The sequence below is a fragment of the Mytilus edulis genome, chromosome 11 (genome assembly GCF_963676685.1).
Source record: "Mytilus edulis chromosome 11, xbMytEdul2.2, whole genome shotgun sequence".
NCBI classification, from domain to species: Eukaryota; Metazoa; Mollusca; class Bivalvia; order Mytilida; family Mytilidae; genus Mytilus; species Mytilus edulis.
The window spans coordinates 23,394,368-23,420,937 of record NC_092354.1 but is presented as its reverse complement, the minus strand read 5'-3'; the positions used below and the strand labels follow the sequence as shown (position 1 = coordinate 23,420,937).

The 26,570-nt window shown below is 27.3% G+C and overlaps 1 protein-coding gene across 1 annotated transcript; it reads left to right on the top strand.

Moving 5' to 3' along the window:
- Positions 1 to 21,966: 21,966 nt before the first annotated feature.
- On the top strand, positions 21,967 to 25,838 carry LOC139494707 (uncharacterized). Its single transcript, XM_071282888.1, has 6 exons — positions 21,967 to 22,100; positions 22,641 to 22,791; positions 23,224 to 23,360; positions 24,338 to 24,443; positions 25,118 to 25,201; positions 25,545 to 25,838. The coding sequence occupies exons 1-6, from the start codon at positions 22,069 to 22,071 to the stop codon at positions 25,737 to 25,739; spliced, it is 705 nt and encodes a 234-aa protein (XP_071138989.1). The 5' UTR covers positions 21,967 to 22,068; the 3' UTR covers positions 25,740 to 25,838.
- The last annotated feature ends 732 nt before the right edge of the window (positions 25,839 to 26,570 follow it).

Sequence of the window (26,570 nt, the reverse complement as noted above, 5' to 3'; positions counted from 1 at the left end):
GGACCGATATAAGGTAACATCAATTACAATTATCCAAAAAAATCAAATTTACAGTAAAATGTTGAAAAGTTATCAATATACCAACAGCAAGTTTGCTGTAATATTATTTACAATTATTCTATAAATATGGTCAATTAAAGGTAACATCTGAATGAATTATCCAAAAAGTGATAAAATTTACTAAAAAAGTATCATAATTCTATAATAAAGGTTTGGTTTGTTCAAATTGAATTCACATGCATTTGTCAATACATGTTAGAAATTATTTCGGTCAAATGATCGATTTAAGGTAACATCAAATACAATTATCAATACAAAATAGAAAGTTGTCGTAGTCAAATGACCGATTCAAGGTAACATCAAATACAATTATCAATACATATTAGAAAGTTGTCTTGGTCAATGGACCGATTTAAGGTAACATCAATTACAATTATAAAAAAAAATCAAATTTACAGTAAAATGTGGACAAGTTATCAATATACCAACAACAGGTTTGCTGTTGTATTTTTTACAATTATCCTATATGGTCAATTGAAGGTAACATCTGAATGAATTATCCAAAAAGTAGTAAAATTTACTAAAAAAGTGTTATAATTCTATAATGAAGGTTTGGTTGGTCCAAATTGACTTCAAATGCAGTTGTCAATACATATTAGAAAGTATCTCGTTCAAGTTTGCTGTTGTATTATCTACAATTATCCTATAAATATGGTCAATTGAAGGTAACATCTGAATGAATTATCTAAAAAGTGGTAAAATTTACTAAAAAAGTATTATAATTCTATAATGAAGGTTTGGTTTGTTCAAATTGACTACAAATGCATTTGTCTATGCATCTTAGAAAGTATCTCGGTCAAATGACCGATTGCAGGTAACATCTAATACAATTATCGATACATTTTAGAAAGTTGTCTTGGTCAAATGACCGATTTAAGGTAACATCAATTACAGTTATCCAAAAAGAAAATTCAAATTTCCAGTAAAATGTCGAAAAGTTGTCAATATACCAAAAACAAGTTTGCTGTTGTATTATTTACAATTATCCTATAAAATGGTCAATTGAAGGTAACATCTGAATGAATTATCCTAAAGTGGTAAAATTTACTAAAAAAGTATTATAATTCTATAATGAAGGTTTGGTTTAATCAAATTGACTTCAAATGCATTTGTCAATACATGTTAGAAAGTATTTCGGTCTCATGATCGATTTAAGGTCACATCTAATACAATTATCAATACATATTAGAAAGTTGTCTTGGTCAAACGACCGATTTAAGGTAACATCAATTACAAAATTATAAAAAAAAAATATCAAATTTACAGTAAAATGTCGAAAAGTTATCAATATACCAACAACTGGTTTGCTGTTGTATAATTTCCAATTATCCTACAAATATGGTCAATTGAAGGTAACATCTGAATAAATTATCCAAAAAGTTGTAAAATTTACTTAAAAAAGTATTATAATGTTTAATGAAGGTTTGGTTGGTCCAAATTGACTTCAAATGCATTTGTCAATACATATCAGAAAGTATACATTTTAGAAAGTTGTCTTGGTCAAATGAGCGATTTAAGGTAACATCAAATACAATTATCAGTACATATTAGACAGTTGTCTTGGTCAAATGACCGATTTATGGAACATCAATTACAATTATCCCAAAAAAAAGAAGATCTGAATGAATTATCCAAAATTTCGTAAAATTTACTAAAAAAAGTGTTATAATTCTATAATGAAGGTTTGGCTGGTCCAAATTGACTTCACATGCAATTGTCAATACATATTAGAAAAGATCTCGGTCAAACGACCGAGTTAAGGTAACATCTAATACAATTATGAATACATTTTAGAAAGTTGTCTTGGTCAATGGACCGATATAAGGTAACATCAATTACAATTATCCAAAAAAATCAAATTTACAGTAAAATGTTGAAAAGTTATCAATATACCAACAGCAAGTTTGCTGTAATATTATTTACAATTATTCTATACATATGGTCAATTAAAGGTAACATCTGAATGAATTATCCAAAAAGTGATAAAATTTACTAAAAAAGTATCATAATTCTATAATAAAGGTTTGGTTTGTTCAAATTGAATTCACATGCATTTGTCAATACATGTTAGAAATTATTTCGGTCAAATGATCGATTTAAGGTAACATCAAATACAATTATCAATACAAAATAGAAAGTTGTCGTAGTCAAATGACCGATTCAAGGTAACATCAAATACAATTATCAATACATATTAGACAGTTGTCTTGGTCAAATGACCGATTTATGGAACATCAATTACAATTATCCCCCCAAAAAAAGATCTGAATGAATTATCCAAAAATTGGTAAAATTTACTAAAAAAAGTGTTATAATTCTATAATGAAGGGTTGGTTGGTCCAAATTGACTTCAAATGTATTTGTCAATACATATTAGAAAGTATCTCGGTCAAATGACCGAGTTAAGGTAACATCAAATACAATTATCAATACATATTAGACAGTTGTCTTGGTCAAATGACCGATTTATGGAACATCAATTACAATTATCCCAAAAAAAAGATCTGAATGAATTATCCAAAAATTGGTAAAATTTACTAAAAAAAAGTGTTATAATTCTATAATGAAGGTTTGGTTGGTCCAACTTGACTTCAAATGCATTTGTCAATACATATTAGAAAGTATCTCGGTCAAATGACCGAGTTAAGGTAACATCAAATACAATTATCAATACATTTTAGAAAGTTGTTTTGGTCAATGGACCGATTTCAGGTAACATCAATTACAATTATCAAAAAAAAACAAATTTACAGTAAAATGTCGAAAAGTTATCACTATACCAACAACAGGTTTGCTGTTGTTTAATTTACAATTATTCTATTAATATGGTCAATTGAAGTCACATCTGAATGAATTATTCAAAAAGTGGTAAAATTTACTAAAAAAAAGTATTATAATTCTATAATGAAGGTTTGGTTGGTCCAAATTGACTTCAAATGCATTTGTCAATACATGTTAGAAAGTATTTCAATCAAATGATCGATTTAAGGTAACATCAAATACAATTATCAATACAGAATAGAAAGTTGTCTTAGTCAAATAACTGATTTTAGGTAACATCAAATACAATTATCAGCACATATTAGACAGTTGTCTTGGTCAAATGACCGATTTAAGGTAACATCAAATACAATTATCAGTACATATTTGACAGTTGTCTTGGTAAAAAGACCGATTTAAGGTAACATCAATTACAATTATAACAAAAAATCAAATTTACAGTAAAATGTCGAAAAGTTATCAATATACCAACAACAGGTTTGCTGTTGTATTATCTACAATTATTCTATAAATATGGTCAATTGAAGATAACATCTGATTGATTTATCCAAAAAGGGTAAAATTTACTCAAACAGTATTATAATTCTATAATGAAGGTTTGGTTTGTTCAAATTGAATTCACATGCATTTGTCAATACATGTTAGAAAGTATTTCGGTCAAATCATCGATTTAAGGTAACATCTTATACAATTATCAATACATTTTAGAAAGTTGTCTTGGTCAAATGACCGATTTAAGGTAACATCAAATACAATTATCAATAAATATTAGAAAGTTGTCTTGGTCAATGGACCGATTTAAGTTAAGATCAATTACAATTATAAAAAAAAATCAAATTTACAGTTAAATGTCGAAAAGTTATCAATGTACCAAAAACAAGTTTGCTGTTGTATTATTTACAATTATACTATAAAAAAAATGGTCAATTGAAGGTAACATCTGAATGAATTATCTAAAAGTGGTAAAATTTGCTAAAAAAGTATTATTATTCTATAATGAAGGTTTGGTTTGTTCAAATTGACTTCAAATGCATTTGTCAATATATGTTAGAAAGTATTTCGGTCACATGATCGATTTAAGGTTAATTCTTATACAATTATCAATACATATTAGAAAGTTGTCTTGGTCAAATGACCGATTTAAGGTAACATCAATTACAATATTATCAAAAAAAAAATATCAAATTTACAGTAAAATGTCGAAAAGTTATCAATATACCAACAACTGGTTTGCTGTTGTATAATTTACATCAATCCTATAAATATGGTCAATTGAAGGTAACATCTGAATGAATTATACAAAAAGTTGTAAAATTTACTTACAAAAGTATTATAATTTTATAATGAAGGTTTGGTTGTTCCAAATTGACTTCAAATGCATTTGTCAATACATATTAGAAAGTATCTCGGTCAAATGACCGATTTAAGGTAACATCTAATACAATTATCAATACATTTTAGAAAGTTGTCTTGGTCAAATGACCGATTTAAGGTAACATCTAATACAGTTATCAATACATTTTAGAAAGTTGTCTTGGTCAAATGACCGATTTAAGGTAACATCAAATACAATTATCAGTACATATTAGACAGTTGTCTTGGTCAAATGACCGATTTATGGAACATCAATTACAATTATCCCAAAAAAAAAGATCTTAATGAATTATCCAAAATTTGGTAAAATTTACTAAAAAAAGTGTTATAATTCTATAATGAAGGTTTGGCTGTTCCAAATTGACTTCAAATGCATTTGTCAATACATATTAGAAAGTATCTCGGTCAAACAACCAAGTTAAGGTAACATCTAATACAATTATCAATACATTTTAGAAAGTTGTCTTGGTCAATGAACCGATATAAGGTAACATCAATTACAATTATCAAAAAAAATCAAATTTACAGTAAAATGTCGAAAAGTTATCAATATACCAACAACAGGTTTGCTGTAATATTATTTACAATTATTCTATAAATATGGTCAACTGAAGGTAACATCTGAATGAATTATCCAAAAAGTGGTAAAATTTACTGAAAAAGTATCATAATGCTATAATAAAGGTTTGGTTTGTTCAAATTGAATTCACATGCATTTGTCAATACATGTTAGAAATTATTATGGTCACATGATCGATTTAAGGTAACATAAAATACAATTATCAATACATAATAGAAAGTTGTCTTAATCAAATGACCGATTTAAGGTAACATCAAATACAATTATCAATAAATATTAGAAAGTTGTTTTGGTCAATGGCCCAATTTAAGGTAACATCAATTACAATTATAAAAAAAAATCAAATTTACAGTAAAATGTCGAAAAGTTATCAATATACCAACAACAGGTTTGCTGTTGTATTATTTACAATTATTCTATAAATATAGTCAATTGAAGGCAGCATCTGAATGAATTATCCAAAAAGTGGTAAAATTTACTAAAAAAGTATTATAATTCTATAATGAAGGTTTGATTTGTTCAAATTGAACACATGCATTTGTCAATACATGTTAGAAAGTATTTCGGTCAAATGATCGATTTAAGGTATCATCAAATACAATTATCAATACATAATAAACAGTTGTCTTAGTCAAATGACCGATTTAAGGTAACATCAAATACAATTATGAATACATTTTAGAGAGTTGTCTTGGTCAATGGACCGATTTAAGGTAACATCAATTACAAATATCAGAAAAAAAATCAAATTTACGGTAAAATGTCGAAAAGTTATCAATATACCATCAACAGGTTTGCTGTTGTATTATTTACAATTATCCTATAAAAATGGTCAATTGAAGGTAACAATCTGAATGAATTATCTTAAAAGTGGTAAAATTTACTAAAACAGTATTATAAGTCTATAATGAAGGTTTGGTTTGTCCAAATTGACTTCAAATGCATTTGTCAATACATGTTAGAAATTATTACGGTCACATGATCGATTTAAGGTAACATAAAATACAATTATCAATACATAATAGAAAGTTGTCTTAATCAAATGACCAATTTAAGGTAACATCAAATACAATTATCAATAAATATTAGAAAGTTGTTTTGGTCAATGGCCCAATTTAAGGTAACATCAATTACAATTATAAAAAAAATCAAATTTACAGTAAAATGTCGAAAAGTTATCAATATACCAACAACAGGTTTGCTGTTGTATTATTTACAATTATTCTATAAATATAGTCAATTGAAGGCAGCATCTGAATGAATTATCCAAAAAGTGGTAAAATTTACTAAAAAAGTATTATAATTCTATAATGAAGGTTTGATTTGTTCAAATTGAACACATGCATTTGTCAATACATGTTAGAAAGTATTTCGGTCAAATGATCGATTTAAGGTATCATCAAATACAATTATCAATACATAATAAACAGTTGTCTTAGTCAAATGACCGATTTAAGGTAACATCAAATACAATTATGAATACATTTTAGAGAGTTGTCTTGGTCAATGGACCGATTTAAGGTAACATCAATTACAATTATCAGAAAAAAAATCAAATTTACGGTAAAATGTCGAAAAGTTATCAATATACCATCAACAGGTTTGCTGTTGTATTATTTACAATTATCCTATAAAATGGTCAATTGAAGGTAACAATCTGAATGAATTATCTAAAAAGTGGTAAAATTTACTAAAACAGTATTATAAGTCTATAATGAAGGTTTGGTTTGTCCAAATTGACTTCAAATGCATTTGTCAATACATGTTAGATTGTATTTCGGTCAAATGATCGATTTAAGTAACATCAAATACAGTTATCAATACATAATAGACAGTTGTCTTAATCAAATGACCGATTTAAGGTAACATCAAATACAATTATCAATAAGTATAAGAAAGTTTTCTTGGTCAATGGACCGATTTAAGGTAACATCAATTACAATTATTAAAAAAAATGAAATTTACAGTAAAATGTCGAAAAGTTATCAATAAACCAACAACAAGTTTGCTGTTGTATTATTTACAAATATCCTATAAATATGGTCAATTGAAGGTAACATCTGAATGAATTATCTAAAAAGTAATAATATTTACTAAAACAGTATTATAATTTTATAAAGAAGGTTTGGTTTGTTCAAATTGACTTCAAATGCATTTGTCAATACATGTTAGAAAGTATTTCGGTCAAATGATCGATTTAAGGTAACATCAAATACAATTATCAATACATAATAGAAAGTTGTCTTCGTCAAATGACCGATTTAAGGTAACATCAAATACAATGATCAGTACATATTAGACAGTTGTCTTGGTCAATGGACCGATTTAAATTAACATCAATTACTATTATTAAAAAAAATCAAATTTACAGTAAAATGTCGAAAAGTTATCAAGATACCAACAACAGGTTTGCTGTTGTATTATTTACAATTATTCTATAAATATGGTCAATTGAAGGTAACATCTGAATGAATTATCCAAAAAGTGGTAGAATTTAATATAACAGTATTATAATTATATAATGAAAGTTTGGTTTGTTCAAATTGAATTCACATTCATTTGTCAATACATGTTAGATTGTATTTCGGTCAAATGATCGATTTAAGTAACATCAAATACAGTTATCAATACATAATAGACAGTTGTCTTAGTCAAATGACCGATTTAAGGTAACATCAAATACAATTATCAATAAATATTAGAAAGTTGTCTTGGTCAATGGACCGATTTAAATTAACATCAATTACAATTATTAAAAAAAATGAAATTTACAGTAAAATGTCGAAAAGTTATCAGTATACCATCAACAGGTTTGCAGTTGTATTATTTACAATTATCCTGTAAATATGGTCAATTGAAGGTAACAATCTGAATGAATTATCTAAAAAGTGTTATAATTCTATAATGAAGGTTTGGTTGGTCCAAATTGGTTTCAAATGCATTTGTCAATACATATTAGAAAGTATCTCGGTCAAATGACCGATTTCAGGTAACATCTAATACAATTATCAATACAATTTAGAAAGTTGACTTGGTCAAATGACCGTTTTAAGGTAACATCAATTACATTTATCCCCCCCAAAAAAATGAAAATTCCAGTAAAATGTCGAAAAGTTATCAATATGCCATCAACAAGTTTGCTGTTGTATTATTTACAATTATCCTATAAATATGGTCGATTGAAGGTAACATCTGAATGAATTATCTAAAAAATGGTAAAATTTACTAAAAAAGTATTATAATTCTATAATGAAAGTTTCGTTTGTTCAAATTGACTTCAAATGCATTTGTCAACACATGTTAGAAAGTATTTCGGTCAAATGATCAATTTAAGGTAACATAAAATACAATAATCAATACATTTTAGAAAGTTGTCTTGGTCAAATGACCGATTCAAGGTAACATCAAATACAATTATCAATAAATATTAGAAAGTTGTCTTAGTCAATGGACCGAATTAAGTTAACATAAATTACAATTAAAAAAAAATATTTACAGTAAAATGTCGAAAAGTTTTCAATATACCAACAACAGGTTTGCTGTTGTATTATTTACAATTATCCTATAAAAATGGTCAATTGAAGGTAACAATCTGAATGAATTATCTTAAAAGTGGTAAAATTTACTAAAACAGTATTATAAGTCTATAATGAAGGTTTGGTTTGTCCAAATTGACTTCAAATGCATTTGTCAATACATGTTAGAAATTATTACGGTCACATGATCGATTTAAGGTAACATAAAATACAATTATCAATACATAATAGAAAGTTGTCTTAATCAAATGACCAATTTAAGGTAACATCAAATACAATTATCAATAAATATTAGAAAGTTGTTTTGGTCAATGGCCCAATTTAAGGTAACATCAATTACAATTATAAAAAAAATCAAATTTACAGTAAAATGTCGAAAAGTTATCAATATACCAACAACAGGTTTGCTGTTGTATTATTTACAATTATTCTATAAATATAGTCAATTGAAGGCAGCATCTGAATGAATTATCCAAAAAGTGGTAAAATTTACTAAAAAAGTATTATAATTCTATAATGAAGGTTTGATTTGTTCAAATTGAACACATGCATTTGTCAATACATGTTAGAAAGTATTTCGGTCAAATGATCGATTTAAGGTATCATCAAATACAGTTATCAATACATAATAAACAGTTGTCTTAGTCAAATGACCGATTTAAGGTAACATCAAATACAATTATGAATACATTTTAGAGAGTTGTCTTGGTCAATGGACCGATTTAAGGTAACATCAATTACAAATATCAGAAAAAAAATCAAATTTACGGTAAAATGTCGAAAAGTTATCAATATACCATCAACAGGTTTGCTGTTGTATTATTTACAATTATCCTATAAAAATGGTCAATTGAAGGTAACAATCTGAATGAATTATCTTAAAAGTGGTAAAATTTACTAAAACAGTATTATAAGTCTATAATGAAGGTTTGGTTTGTCCAAATTGACTTCAAATGCATTTGTCAATACATGTTAGAAATTATTACGGTCACATGATCGATTTAAGGTAACATAAAATACAATTATCAATACATAATAGAAAGTTGTCTTAATCAAATGACCAATTTAAGGTAACATCAAATACAATTATCAATAAATATTAGAAAGTTGTTTTGGTCAATGGCCCAATTTAAGGTAACATCAATTACAATTATAAAAAAAATCAAATTTACAGTAAAATGTCGAAAAGTTATCAATATACCAACAACAGGTTTGCTGTTGTATTATTTACAATTATTCTATAAATATAGTCAATTGAAGGCAGCATCTGAATGAATTATCCAAAAAGTGGTAAAATTTACTAAAAAAGTATTATAATTCTATAATGAAGGTTTGATTTGTTCAAATTGAACACATGCATTTGTCAATACATGTTAGAAAGTATTTCGGTCAAATGATCGATTTAAGGTATCATCAAATACAATTATCAATACATAATAAACAGTTGTCTTAGTCAAATGACCGATTTAAGGTAACATCAAAAACAATTATGAATACATTTTAGAGAGTTGTCTTGGTCAATGGACCGATTTAAGGTAACATCAATTACAAATATCAGAAAAAAAATCAAATTTACGGTAAAATGTCGAAAAGTTATCAATATACCATCAACAGGTTTGCTGTTGTATTATTTACAATTATCCTATAAAAATGGTCAATTGAAGGTAACAATCTGAATGAATTATCTTAAAAGTGGTAAAATTTTCTAAAACAGTATTATAAGTCTATAATGAAGGTTTGGTTTGTCCAAATTGACTTCAAATGCATTTGTCAATACATGTTAGAAATTATTACGGTCACATGATCGATTTAAGGTAACATAAAATACAATTATCAATACATAATAGAAAGTTGTCTTAATCAAATGACCAATTTAAGGTAACATCAAATACAATTATCAATAAATATTAGAAAGTTGTTTTGGTCAATGGCCCAATTTAAGGTAACATCAATTACAATTATAAAAAAAATCAAATTTACAGTAAAATGTCGAAAAGTTATCAATATACCAACAACAGGTTTGCTGTTGTATTATTTACAATTATTCTATAAATATAGTCAATTGAAGGCAGCATCTGAATGAATTATCCAAAAAGTGGTAAAATTTACTAAAAAAGTATTATAATTCTATAATGAAGGTTTGATTTGTTCAAATTGAACACATGCATTTGTCAATACATGTTAGAAAGTATTTCGGTCAAATGATCGATTTAAGGTATCATCAAATACAATTATCAATACATAATAAACAGTTGTCTTAGTCAAATGACCGATTTAAGGTAACATCAAAAACAATTATGAATACATTTTAGAGAGTTGTCTTGGTCAATGGACCGATTTAAGGTAACATCAATTACAATTATCAGAAAAAAAATCAAATTTACGGTAAAATGTCGAAAAGTTATCAATATACCATCAACAGGTTTGCTGTTGTATTATTTACAATTATCCTATAAAATGGTCAATTGAAGGTAACAATCTGAATGAATTATCTAAAAAGTGGTAAAATTTACTAAAACAGTATTATAAGTCTATAATGAAGGTTTGGTTTGTCCAAATTGACTTCAAATGCATTTGTCAATACATGTTAGATTGTATTTCGGTCAAATGATCGATTTAAGTAACATCAAATACAGTTATCAATACATAATAGACAGTTGTCTTAATCAAATGACCGATTTAAGGTAACATCAAATACAATTATCAATAAGTATAAGAAAGTTTTCTTGGTCAATGGACCGATTTAAGGTAACATCAATTACAATTATTAAAAAAAATGAAATTTACAGTAAAATGTCGAAAAGTTATCAATAAACCAACAACAAGTTTGCTGTTGTATTATTTACAAATATCCTATAAATATGGTCAATTGAAGGTAACATCTGAATGAATTATCTAAAAAGTAATAATATTTACTAAAACAGTATTATAATTTTATAATGAAGGTTTGGTTTGTTCAAATTGACTTCAAATGCATTTGTCAATACATGTTAGAAAGTATTTCGGTCAAATGATCGATTTAAGGTAACATCAAATACAATTATCAATACATAATAGAAAGTTGTCTTCGTCAAATGACCGATTTAAGGTAACATCAAATACAATGATCAGTACATATTAGACAGTTGTCTTGGTCAATGGACCGATTTAAATTAACATCAATTACTATTATTAAAAAAAATCAAATTTACAGTAAAATGTCGAAAAGTTATCAAGATACCAACAACAGGTTTGCTGTTGTATTATTTACAATTATTCTATAAATATGGTCAATTGAAGGTAACATCTGAATGAATTATCCAAAAAGTGGTAGAATTTAATATAACAGTATTATAATTATATAATGAAAGTTTGGTTTGTTCAAATTGAATTCACATTCATTTGTCAATACATGTTAGATTGTATTTCGGTCAAATGATCGATTTAAGTAACATCAAATACAGTTATCAATACATAATAGACAGTTGTCTTAGTCAAATGACCGATTTAAGGTAACATCAAATACAATTATCAATAAATATTAGAAAGTTGTCTTGGTCAATGGACCGATTTAAATTAACATCAATTACAATTATTAAAAAAAATGAAATTTACAGTAAAATGTCGAAAAGTTATCAATATACCATCAACAGGTTTGCAGTTGTATTATTTACAATTATCCTGTAAATATGGTCAATTGAAGGTAACAATCTGAATGAATTATCTAAAAAGTGTTATAATTCTATAATGAAGGTTTGGTTGGTCCAAATTGGTTTCAAATGCATTTGTCAATACATATTAGAAAGTATCTCGGTCAAATGACCGATTTCAGGTAACATCTAATACAATTATCAATACAATTTAGAAAGTTGACTTGGTCAAATGACCGTTTTAAGGTAACATCAATTACATTTATCCCCCCCAAAAAAATGAAAATTCCAGTAAAATGTCGAAAAGTTATCAATATGCCATCAACAAGTTTGCTGTTGTATTATTTACAATTATCCTATAAATATGGTCGATTGAAGGTAACATCTGAATGAATTATCTAAAAAATGGTAAAATTTACTAAAAAAGTATTATAATTCTATAATGAAAGTTTCGTTTGTTCAAATTGACTTCAAATGCATTTGTCAACACATGTTAGAAAGTATTTCGGTCAAATGATCAATTTAAGGTAACATAAAATACAATAATCAATACATTTTAGAAAGTTGTCTTGGTCAAATGACCGATTCAAGGTAACATCAAATACAATTATCAATAAATATTAGAAAGTTGCCTTAGTCAATGGACCGAATTAAGTTAACATAAATTACAATTAAAAAAAAATATTTACAGTAAAATGTCGAAAAGTTTTCAATATACCAACAACAGGTTTGCTGTTGTATTATTTACAATTATCCTATAAAAATGGTCAATTGAAGGTAACAATCTGAATGAATTATCTTAAAAGTGGTAAAATTTACTAAAACAGTATTATAAGTCTATAATGAAGGTTTGGTTTGTCCAAATTGACTTCAAATGCATTTGTCAATACATGTTAGAAATTATTACGGTCACATGATCGATTTAAGGTAACATAAAATACAATTATCAATACATAATAGAAAGTTGTCTTAATCAAATGACCAATTTAAGGTAACATCAAATACAATTATCAATAAATATTAGAAAGTTGTTTTGGTCAATGGCCCAATTTAAGGTAACATCAATTACAATTATAAAAAAAATCAAATTTACAGTAAAATGTCGAAAAGTTATCATTATACCAACAACAGGTTTGCTGTTGTATTATTTACAATTATTCTATAAATATAGTCAATTGAAGGCAGCATCTGAATGAATTATCCAAAAAGTGGTAAAATTTACTAAAAAAGTATTATAATTCTATAATGAAGGTTTGATTTGTTCAAATTGAACACATGCATTTGTCAATACATGTTAGAAAGTATTTCGGTCAAATGATCGATTTAAGGTATCATCAAATACAGTTATCAATACATAATAAACAGTTGTCTTAGTCAAATGACCGATTTAAGGTAACATCAAATACAATTATGAATACATTTTAGAGAGTTGTCTTGGTCAATGGACCGATTTAAGGTAACATCAATTACAAATATCAGAAAAAAAATCAAATTTACGGTAAAATGTCGAAAAGTTATCAATATACCATCAACAGGTTTGCTGTTGTATTATTTACAATTATCCTATAAAAATGGTCAATTGAAGGTAACAATCTGAATGAATTATCTTAAAAGTGGTAAAATTTACTAAAACAGTATTATAAGTCTATAATGAAGGTTTGGTTTGTCCAAATTGACTTCAAATGCATTTGTCAATACATGTTAGAAATTATTACGGTCACATGATCGATTTAAGGTAACATAAAATACAATTATCAATACATAATAGAAAGTTGTCTTAATCAAATGACCAATTTAAGGTAACATCAAATACAATTATCAATAAATATTAGAAAGTTGTTTTGGTCAATGGCCCAATTTAAGGTAACATCAATTACAATTATAAAAAAAATCAAATTTACAGTAAAATGTCGAAAAGTTATCAATATACCAACAACAGGTTTGCTGTTGTATTATTTACAATTATTCTATAAATATAGTCAATTGAAGGCAGCATCTGAATGAATTATCCAAAAAGTGGTAAAATTTACTAAAAAAGTATTATAATTCTATAATGAAGGTTTGATTTGTTCAAATTGAACACATGCATTTGTCAATACATGTTAGAAAGTATTTCGGTCAAATGATCGATTTAAGGTATCATCAAATACAATTATCAATACATAATAAACAGTTGTCTTAGTCAAATGACCGATTTAAGGTAACATCAAAAACAATTATGAATACATTTTAGAGAGTTGTCTTGGTCAATGGACCGATTTAAGGTAACATCAATTACAATTATCAGAAAAAAAATCAAATTTACGGTAAAATGTCGAAAAGTTATCAATATACCATCAACAGGTTTGCTGTTGTATTATTTACAATTATCCTATAAAATGGTCAATTGAAGGTAACAATCTGAATGAATTATCTAAAAAGTGGTAAAATTTACTAAAACAGTATTATAAGTCTATAATGAAGGTTTGGTTTGTCCAAATTGACTTCAAATGCATTTGTCAATACATGTTAGATTGTATTTCGGTCAAATGATCGATTTAAGTAACATCAAATACAGTTATCAATACATAATAGACAGTTGTCTTAATCAAATGACCGATTTAAGGTAACATCAAATACAATTATCAATAAGTATAAGAAAGTTTTCTTGGTCAATGGACCGATTTAAGGTAACATCAATTACAATTATTAAAAAAAATGAAATTTACAGTAAAATGTCGAAAAGTTATCAATAAACCAACAACAAGTTTGCTGTTGTATTATTTACAAATATCCTATAAATATGGTCAATTGAAGGTAACATCTGAATGAATTATCTAAAAAGTAATAATATTTACTAAAACAGTATTATAATTTTATAATGAAGGTTTGGTTTGTTCAAATTGACTTCAAATGCATTTGTCAATACATGTTAGAAAGTATTTCGGTCAAATGATCGATTTAAGGTATCATCAAATACAATTATCAATACATAATAAACAGTTGTCTTAGTCAAATGACCGATTTAAGGTAACATCAAAAACAATTATGAATACATTTTAGAGAGTTGTCTTGGTCAATGGACCGATTTAAGGTAACATCAATTACAATTATCAGAAAAAAATCAAATTTACGGTAAAATGTCGAAAAGTTATCAATATACCATCAACAGGTTTGCTGTTGTATTATTTACAATTATCCTATAAAATGGTCAATTGAAGGTAACAATCTGAATGAATTATCTAAAAAGTGGTAAAATTTACTAAAACAGTATTATAAGTCTATAATGAAGGTTTGGTTTGTCCAAATTGACTTCAAATGCATTTGTCAATACATGTTAGATTGTATTTCGGTCAAATGATCGATTTAAGTAACATCAAATACAGTTATCAATACATAATAGACAGTTGTCTTAATCAAATGACCGATTTAAGGTAACATCAAATACAATTATCAATAAGTATAAGAAAGTTTTCTTGGTCAATGGACCGATTTAAGGTAACATCAATTACAATTATTAAAAAAAATGAAATTTACAGTAAAATGTCGAAAAGTTATCAATAAACCAACAACAAGTTTGCTGTTGTATTATTTACAAATATCCTATAAATATGGTCAATTGAAGGTAACATCTGAATGAATTATCTAAAAAGTAATAATATTTACTAAAACAGTATTATAATTTTATAATGAAGGTTTGGTTTGTTCAAATTGACTTCAAATGCATTTGTCAATACATGTTAGAAAGTATTTCGGTCAAATGATCGATTTAAGGTAACATCAAATACAATTATCAATACATAATAGAAAGTTGTCTTCGTCAATTGACCGATTTAAGGTAACATCAAATACAATGATCAGTACATATTAGACAGTTGTCTTGGTCAATGGACCGATTTAAATTAACATCAATTACTATTATTAAAAAAAATCAAATTTACAGTAAAATGTCGAAAAGTTATCAAGATACCAACAACAGGTTTGCTGTTGTATTATTTACAATTATTCTATAAATATGGTCAATTGAAGGTAACATCTGAATGAATTATCCAAAAAGTGGTAGAATTTAATATAACAGTATTATAATTATATAATGAAAGTTTGGTTTGTTCAAATTGAATTCACATTCATTTGTCAATACATGTTAGATTGTATTTCGGTCAAATGATCGATTTAAGTAACATCAAATACGGTTATCAATACATAATAGACAGTTGTCTTAGTCAAATGACCGATTTAAGGTAACATCAAATACAATTATCAATAAATATTAGAAAGTTGTCTTGGTCAATGGACCGATTTAAATTAACATCAATTACAATTATTAAAAAAAATGAAATTTACAGTAAAATGTCGAAAAGTTATCAATATACCATCAACAGGTTTGCAGTTGTATTATTTACAATTATCCTGTAAATATGGTCAATTGAAGGTAACAATCTGAATGAATTATCTAAAAAGTGTTATAATTCTATAATGAAGGTTTGGTTGGTCCAAATTGGTTTCAAATGCATTTGTCAATACATATTAGAAAGTATCTCGGTCAAATGACCGATTTCAGGTAACATCTAATACAATTATCAATACAATTTAGAAAGTTGACTTGGTCAAATGACCGTTTTAAGGTAACATCAATTACATTTATCCCCCCCAAAAAAATGAAAATTCCAGTAAAATGTCGAAAAGTTATCAATATGCCATCAACAAGTTTGCTGTTGTATTATTTACAATTATCCTATAAATATGGTCGATTGAAGGTAACATCTGAATGAATTATCTAAAAAATGGTAAAATTTACTAAAAAAGTATTATAATTCTATAATGAAAGTTTCGTTTGTTCAAATTGACTTCAAATGCATTTGTCAACACATGTTAGAAAGTATTTCGGTCAAATGATCAATTTAAGGTAACATAAAATACAATAATCAATACATTTTAGAAAGTTGTCTTGGTCAAATGACCGATTCAAGGTAACATCAAATACAATTATCAATAAATATTAGAAAGTTGTCTTAGTCAATGGACCGAATTAAGTTAACATAAATTACAATTAAAAAAAAATATTTACTGTTAAATGTCGAAAAGTTTTCAATATACCAACAACAGGTTTGCTGTTGTATTATTTACAATTATTCTATAAATATGGTCAATTGAAGGTAACATCTGACTAAATTATCCAAAAAGTGGTAAAATTTACTAAAAAAGTATCATAATTCTATAATGAAGGTTTGGTTTGTTCAAATTGAATTCACATGCATTTGTCAATACATGTTAGAAAGTATTTCGGTCAAATGATCGATTTAAGGTAACACCAAATACAATTATCAATACATAACAGAAAGTTGTCTTAGTCATATGACCGATTTAAGGTAACATCAAATACAATTATCAATACATATTAGACAGTTGTCTTAGTCAAATGACCGACTTATGGAAAATCAATTACAATTATCCCCCCCAAAAAAAGATCTGAATGAATTATTCAAAAATTGGTAAAATTTACTAAAAAAAGTGTTATAATTCTATAATGAAGGTTTGGTTGGTCCAAATTGACTTCAAATTCATTTGTCAATACATATTAGAAAGTATCTCGGTCAAATGACTGAGTTAGGTAACGTCAAATACAATTATCAATACATTTTAGAAAGTTGTCTTGGTCAATGGACCGATTTAAGGTATTATCAATTACAATTATCAAAAAAATCAAATTTACAGTAAAATGTCGAAAAGTTATCAATGTACCAACAACAGGTTTGCCGTTGTATTATTTACAATTATTCTATAAATATGGTGAATTGAAGGTAACATCTGAATGAATTATCTAAAAAGTGGTAAAATTTACTAAAAAGTGTTATAATTCTATAATGAAGGTTTGGTTGGTCCAAATTGACTTCAAATGCATTTGTCAATACATATTATAAAGTATCTCGGTCAAATGACCGATTTAAGGTAACATCTAATACAATTATCAATACATTTTAGAAAGTTGTCTTGGTCAAATGACCGATTCAAGGTAACATCAAATACAATTATCAATAAATATTAGAAAGTTGTCTTAGTCAATGGACCGAATTAAGTTAACATCAATTACAATTAAAAAAAATCAAATTTACAGTAAAATGTCGAAAAGTTATCAATATACCAACAACAGGTTTGCTGTTGTATTATTTACAATTATTTTATAAATATGGTCAATTGAAGGTAACATCTGACTAAATTATCCAAAAAGTGGTAAAATTTACTAAAAAAGTATTATAATTCTATAATAAAGGTTGGGTTTGTTCAAATTGAATTCTCATGCATTTGTCAATACATGTTAGAAAGTATTTCGGTCAAATGATCGATTTAAGGTAACATCAAATACAATTATCAATACATAACAGAAAGTTGTCTTAGTCAAATGACCGATTTAAGGTAACATCAAATACAATTATCAATACATATTAGACAGTTGTCTTAGTCAAATGACCGACTTATGGAACATCAATTACAATTATCCCCCCCAAAAAAAGATCTGAATGAATTATTCAAAAATTGGTAAAATTTACTAAAAAAAGTGTTATAATTCTATAATGAAGGTTTGGTTGGTCCAAATTGACTTCAAATTCATTTGTCAATACATATTAGAAAGTATCTCGGTCAAATGACTGAGTTAGGTTACGTCAAATACAATTATCAATACATTTTAGAAAGTTGTCTTGGTCAATGGACCGATTTAAGGTATTATCAATTACAATTATCAAAAAAATCAAATTTACAGTAAAATTTCGAAAAGTTATCAATATACCAACAACAGGTTTGCCGTTGTATTATTTACAATTATTCTATAAATATGGTGAATTAAAGGTAACATCTGAATGAATTATCTAAAAAGTGGTAAAATTTACTAAAAAAGTATTATAATTCTATAATGAAAGTTTGGTTTGTTCCAATTGACTTCAAATGCATTTGTCCACACATGTTAGAAAGTATTTCGGTCAAAAGATCGATTTAAGGTAACATAAAATACAATAATCAATACATTTTAGAAAGTTGTCTTGGATAAATGACCGATTTAAGGTAACATCAAATACAATTATCAATAAATATTAGAAAGTCGTCTTAGTCAATGGACCGAATTAAGTTATCATCAATTACAATTAAAAAAAAATCAAATTTACAGTAAAATGTCGAAAAGTTATCAGTATACCAACAACAGGTTTGCTGTTGTATTATTTACAATTATTCTATAAATATGGTCAATTGAAGGTAACATCTGACTAAATTATCCAAAAAGTGGTAAAATTTACTAAAAAAGTATTATAATTCTATAATGAAGGTTTGGTTTGTTCAAATTGAATTCACATGCATTTGTCAATACATGTTAGAAAGCATTTCGGTCAAATGATCGATTTAAGGTCACATCAAATACAATTATCAATACATAACAGAAAGTTGTCTTAGTCAAATGACCGATTTAAGGTAACATCAAATACAATTATCACTACATATTAGACAGTTGTCTTAGTCAAATGACCGACTTATGGAACATCAATTACAATTATCCCCCCCCCCAAAAAAAGATCTGAATGAATTATTCAAAAATTGGTAAAATTTACTAAAAAAAGTGTTATAATTCTATAATGAAGGTTTGGTTGGTCCAAATTGACTTCAAATTTATTTGTCAATACATATTAGAAAGTATCTCGGTCAAATGACTGAGTTAGGTAACGTCAAATACAATTATCAATACATTTTAGAAAGTTGTCTTGGTCAATGGACCGATTTAAGGTATTATCAATTACAATTATCAAAAAAATCAAATTGACAGTAAATTGTCGAAAAGTTATCAATATACCAACAACATGTTTGCCGTTGTATTATTTACAATTATTCTATAAATATGGTGAATTGAAGGTAACATCTGAATGAATTATCTAAAAAGTGGTAAAATTTACTAAAAAGTGTTATAATTCTATAATGACACATCCCCATTTCCATTCTCAATTTATGCTTTCCATTTTGATGCCAAATCTTTTACAATTTGATTTTTTTGGGTCATTGTTGAATGTTGTAGACGTATGGTTGTTAAAACATACTTTCTTATGTTTATTATCGGAAATTTGTACAGAATGATTGACAAACATATCACAATATCTTTTTATATAGGTATTGTATATTTTACACCGTTATTTGTTTATCATGCAAAAGGATCATAATCCCGAAAATCGTAAACATATTATTTTATCTTAAAAGGGAACAAGATGGGCTCTATTAACAAGATTATACAGATAATTTAAAATACTGATAATCGATAATGTTCAGCGTGTAATTCATCTTAAATGAAAAAAAACAGAAGACAGTTACAGTAACAGATTCACAACAGTGTCAATTTCAAGACAACAGACATCAGATAACCATTCAATAACAATTAAGCATCAATGATCTTGGATATTTACCACTTTAAACTATATAAGCACAAAACCAGGACCGTTTTTCTAATCAGTAGCACATCGTCAGGACAATTTCGTTTGGTGAATTTGTACGAAATTCTGCAATATATTTTTTTTGTAATATTCTTTTCACGATACTGTTGACGTATCAGAGAAAAAATTAGGCAACGCAACGGTTGTTTTATTGCCGTTCTGATAAAATGAAAAAGATAAAATGTACATTTCTTTGCAAATGGCAATTGCCTGGAAATATTTGTAATAACTATTTATATGAACGGAAGTAGTTAAAGTTTATGATTGTCTTATGACTGGTATATTTTAAATTTTCTAGGACATTTGAACACAGTTTATTAGAAAATTAGGATATATTGGATAGGTACAGAAATGTTGCCTTGCAACAGGCCACTTACGGACCCCCAAAGAGTTATTGCAAAGTTTCCTAACGTTTAATTATCCACAACATATAGCAAATGGCATTTTAGCTCTTTTGGGATTTTGATCGCAAAAACGAACTGACCAATAAACGAAAGTGGCTGATAAGAAAAACCAGAATACAAATTATGGGTCCGTAGGTGGCCTGTTGCAAGGATAAATTTGTCTTTATCGAGTGGCAGTCCAAATTTCCCCGACCATCATTCCAGATGGCCTCTATTAAACCAACCTACATATTGCATTGACTGTGAACTTGTTCTCGTCCTGAATATGCATGAAATATTTGCAACTGGACGTTAAGCAACCAACAATCAATCAATCAAATTATGGGGTTGTACACGAACAAGAGAAAATCTTGCCTTGGCATGAAATAATTGCCACTTGACGTTTAGCAAACGACAATCAATCAAATGATTTCAACCAATCAATTAAGCGAGATTTATTTGTATGCGTGCTATTTATTTCGAATTCAGCTAAATATTATTTTCCCCGAGTCTTGCTTTTCACTCATATGTTAATAATTCGTCTAAAAATTATGTAAGATATACACTATACATATATCACCTACAAACAGTAGTATAATGACTGAGCTAACTAAAAAACAACTGTTATCTATGTCTTCCAAAGATTTTGCAAGTTAATATACATAATCAAAGAAATATAGCATTTGATAACGCAAACCAGATTTGTTTGCTTAATATATTAAGATATGCATCATTAATATTCAACTGTTTTTTACTGTCAGGAGAAAAATAAAATGGTTGTTTTGTGTTTAGGTGAGCCATTCATGCTTGCAGATTTTAAAAAGAGCAGGCAAAACAAACGATAACCATAAATATATTTTTTATGCAGTCTTTTTGGTGTGAGGGCTCTGTGTGAAACCCCTACTTTGACCTATCATTGTTATAAACTTTAAATACATTCTGACTTGATGGAGAGTTGTCTCATAAGCACTCCTACCACATCTTCTTATTCATATAAAATAAGATGACTGGTGTGGGGTGTCTTGTATAGATGAAATGCACGTCTGGAATAGTAGAAAATTACAAGCTGGTACATTTGACAAGTATTTTTAAACAAAATCCAGTTTGTTTACCTCTATTGCTTAAAGTTGTTTTATTTAAGTAAAGACACATTTAACTGTTAGTATTAATTTATCTTTTAGGGTAAAGAAATATACAAAAGTTTAATGGCGGAAACAATCCATCAGTTTCTACAATATGTCTATCAAATGGACTACATGACAGATTATTATCCAGATCTTGATGATGGTTGTAATTGCCCAGCATGCTTTGAGGTAATATACATGTATTTTCATTGATTCTATGAAAAAAATCATGTAATGAACCAAAGAATACAATGATTGTTTTGTAAAAACTTGGTTCATATTGACAATACATTATACCATTACAAATACCTTGTCTGTCCATTGGTCCATCAAATAATTCTGTCAAGCACTACAATATGAATAAGTGGAATGACTTCATACATGGCCACCAGCTTTACCATGTGTGAGCATTTTTCAGATACCAATTTTCTGTTTGCTGACACTGAAATTTTTTCAAAAATACTTCTCCAATATGAATGTGCAGAATGACTTCATACTTGACCACCAGCTTAACAGTGATGAGTTTTTACTTGTGAACACTTATCAGATATTTTAAATACCAACTGAAAATTTCCTGGGGCTTTGAAAAAATTCCAATATGTTCAACCATTTAAGTTACATGTTGGGGTATGCTTAGCGTGCAACTTCTTATTCCCATATCAATAATCAACATGGTAAATTGTTTTAATATGATTAAATAAGACAAAGCTTATATAATTTCTTTTAAAGGCTGAAACAAGTATTTTTTGTTTTGATGCTGTTGGTTCGAAAGTCATCAGGATACAGCTGGATTGCACCAAAACATGAAGATATGTTTTTCGTCCAGCAGAAGCTAGTCGATGATTTTATTAAGGATTATGACACTCCAAAAATTGAAAAGGTAGGCCAAACTTGCGTTATTGTTTGCTGATCCCCTACCCATGAATAAAAAATATTGGTAGGCAGGTAGAAATATATTTTTATTTATTTATTTATTTAGGAAAACATGATAATAAAGTTCCTAATTAAAACAAATAAAACATTAAAAAAATTATTTTGGTAGATAGGCGAACAACAAACAAAAATATTATTATTTTTAGCCTGTGTGTGTGTTTAATTCAAATTCACAAATTTGATATCAAATGATAGTAATAAATAAATTATATATTTCTTTTTTCTACATGTACCTACTAATAATTCTAAATCTAAGTCTTCAAGTAAAATCTAGACTTGGAAAAAAAGAAAAGCTTTAAAAAAATATTGCTGTTGGTTTTTTTTTAAATATGGATATTAGCCATTAAAAACGAAAATTAATTTAAGTTAAATTTTCCAGAACTGCAGTAACTTTCAAGCTGGAAACGACATAAGATCAAAAGCAAAGAACAACAAAATGTCTGAAACTGCAGTGTTTGGAGCCACCTGCAGACAGTATTTCCTCCAAAAGTTTTTTAGTTTAAAACATGGTGAAAAGTAAGCTATTACGATAATCATTTTGAAATGTATTTGTGTCTTGCCTTTTTTATCAAAGGGCATTATGTTTCGTTTTTTTCAATCTGACCTGTATTGGTTAAAGTATGCTTATGGTAGAAACTAAATGTGCGGTTACACATTTTCATGGTTTCAAATCAAAATTGAATATTTTTTTACTCACAAACCCTGCTACTGTCATGTCTGCCCTCATAATTTAGAAGATACTAGAAAATTGAACCATAGGACCATAGTTATTATATTTTTGGTTTTACGAAATTTTTTGACAAAACCAATGGGTAGGAGGACGGGGGAAAAAAAGCTGCTGCTGATTTTTTTTTTAAAAACCAACCGTCAATATAAAAAAAAATGTATTTCACCAGGAGATTTTCTACTAGTGTAACAACTATTTTTTTTCTCGACAAGGTTTGAATTGAAAATCATTGTGCAACAACTTACTAAATCACCAAGAGCATAAATTTAAGATTCTTTCATGCAGTTATGAACTAAAAAATTTTTGCATGAAAAACACTGGGTCGGAGGAGAAAAAAAAAATTTTAATCAACATTTTAATTTTTTTTTTTCCTATTTGGCAAAAATTAGGGTAGGAGGGTTCGTAAAACTAAAAATAAAAAAACTACGGCCTAGGCATTAATGAATATTACAATACTTAAAATTTTAAAGAATTAACTTGAATTTTATTGTTTCGAAGTGTGAAATACATACTTTATCAATTTAAAGGTTTCGGATATAGTTAACTACCATGAAGGTAAAGGTACCACACACCGTTAATGTTTAAATTTGTTCTAACCACTTTAAAAACATGAATGAATCTTTTTCCCAAACTTGTGTGTATGCTATATATGCATTACTGTAATGTTTACTGATAATTGATATAACATGACATACTTTAATTCACACCCTTTAACATCATATTACGGTATAACCAAGAGGATCATTCATTTTTTTTTATTTTGTAGACTTGGATATGCTGTTTTTTTATTAGAACTTTTACTAAAAAAGAACTCTGACAGACAAATGCACATATCTTACGATATTGCATGTTTATTGAAAAAACATCTTGAGGTAAAAAAAAAAATCATCAGTACTGCATGTTGTTCAGGAATTGAATCATATTTTTCTGCCCAATCTATGACAATAGAGACGCATATCCATTCATTTGAGGCTTTTGTTATCCATCCGTATCAGGTTCCAGTTTCTAGTAAAGATAGTAAATGATGAAGTTATTGTTGCATCTACAAAATTGCTCAAATGTTCATTGGGATGTGATAAAATTGTATGCCAAATTGGGTTTTAACACTATTTCATGATTCACTGAACAGTGAGCCTGTATTTTTGTTTAAATTTCATACAACATGATGGTATCATCTATCCATGACACATATTGATTTATGCATTTATGTTTTTACTTTCTTCATAAATTTTTAAAGTTAGAATGACTTTTTTTTAATTTTTCCAACAAGAATAAAATAGAGATATTGGTATGTGCAAATTAATTTATATTTGATAAAGAGGGAAAATTCAACTACAGAAAAACGAAAACAACTACAGGGCAACATACAGTCCTCAAGACGTGTACAGAATAAGTCCAACTTTAAACTGGAGAGCACTTGGAATGAAAAATGTATTTAACTGTTACAGAAACAATCAATAATCTGTTTTTAAACATAAAAAATCCAAAAAATCTGTGCAATTTGGATGTTTATTCTAAATTTAATTCTTGTAAGTATTTTTTTCAGAAAGCTGGCAGAAATGATTTCCTGAAGAAATTAACTTTTTCAGTTCCAATTTTCCACTGCTATGGACACAGCATTTCATGTCAAGTAAGATTATTATATTTTAAAATTTATGGTAGTAAATTTAAAATAAAAAACTGCTGGGTTTTATCAGATGTGCACAGTCAATTCCAAGGTTTTTGTTTAACTTGTTCTAGTAGAATAACTGGACATGTTTTCAATATACATTTGTATTTATACTTCCAGATAAAACACAAATCTTCGTAAATTGATAGAGTTTATTCCTGTAAACACAAATGTGTTATGTAAATTATTTATTTTACAAGATTTAAGGTATATTTTTGAAATACTTGTTTTATCTTAGTTTTTTTAATTATTGTTGAACCTGCACGGTTAGTCTCATTATATTTTAATGTTTATGATCTTGTAGATTTTGATAGGCCCTAGAAGGACAGAAAACCATGGTCTAACAGATGGGGAAGGAATTGAACGTGTGTGGTCCTATTTGGGTGGTTTTTCCACTATTGCTAAAGAGATGACACCGGAAAACAGAACTGACCTATTAAAAGACGGCCTTATTTACTTTGGTCAGAAAATAAGAGATAGCATCGGTAATTCTACATGATCACATAAAATAGTGTTTATTCTTAGCTCACCTTTCCTAAAATGAAATGTGAGAAATTACCGTACGGTCTTCAACAATGAGCAAAGCCCATACCGCATAGTCAGCTATAAAAGGCCCTGGAATGACAAACGTAAAACAATTCTAACGAGAAAACTAACTTTGTCCCTTTTAATGTACTTTGGTAATAATCTAAAATTAAAATTGGCCACCATGAAAGGTCATTATTTAAATAGAAAAAATATGGAAAATGTATGTATCTATTTTTATGAGGGTGTTGGAAGGCACTTAAAAGAAAGTCCCTTCTAACCCCTACAGTTATCTGTTATCACTTGACGACTTTATTATAGTAACTGTCATCCCTGCAACTGTTATAGAAAAGTTTCATGGTTTAATAAGTATATCTTATATATTAAATGATATTTTTTCATGCTTGAATAAGAATGGAAACAGGGAATATGTCAGAGACAACAACCCGACTAAAACATACAAAACAAATCTTTTATTTATTGCAAATACATGTTCGTTGAAGTATAAAACTAATTTACCTACTAATTATTATAATTTCTTTTCAGTTGTTTTGAATAAAACAGACGACTATTTTCTTACTCTTCAAAGATATAATAGTATTGGGTATGTTTAAAGATCTTAATATTTTAAGGCCAAAAATGTATTTTGGGTATAATGATATTGAAATGATCAATAATGTCAAATGTGTGTATTTCAATGATGAAGACATGTGAAAAGTATGACTATTTTCACAATATTGACAAAAATGAGCACCTTTTGGGATCTGTCGGACATATATTTATAATTAGAACATTTTGACGAAGT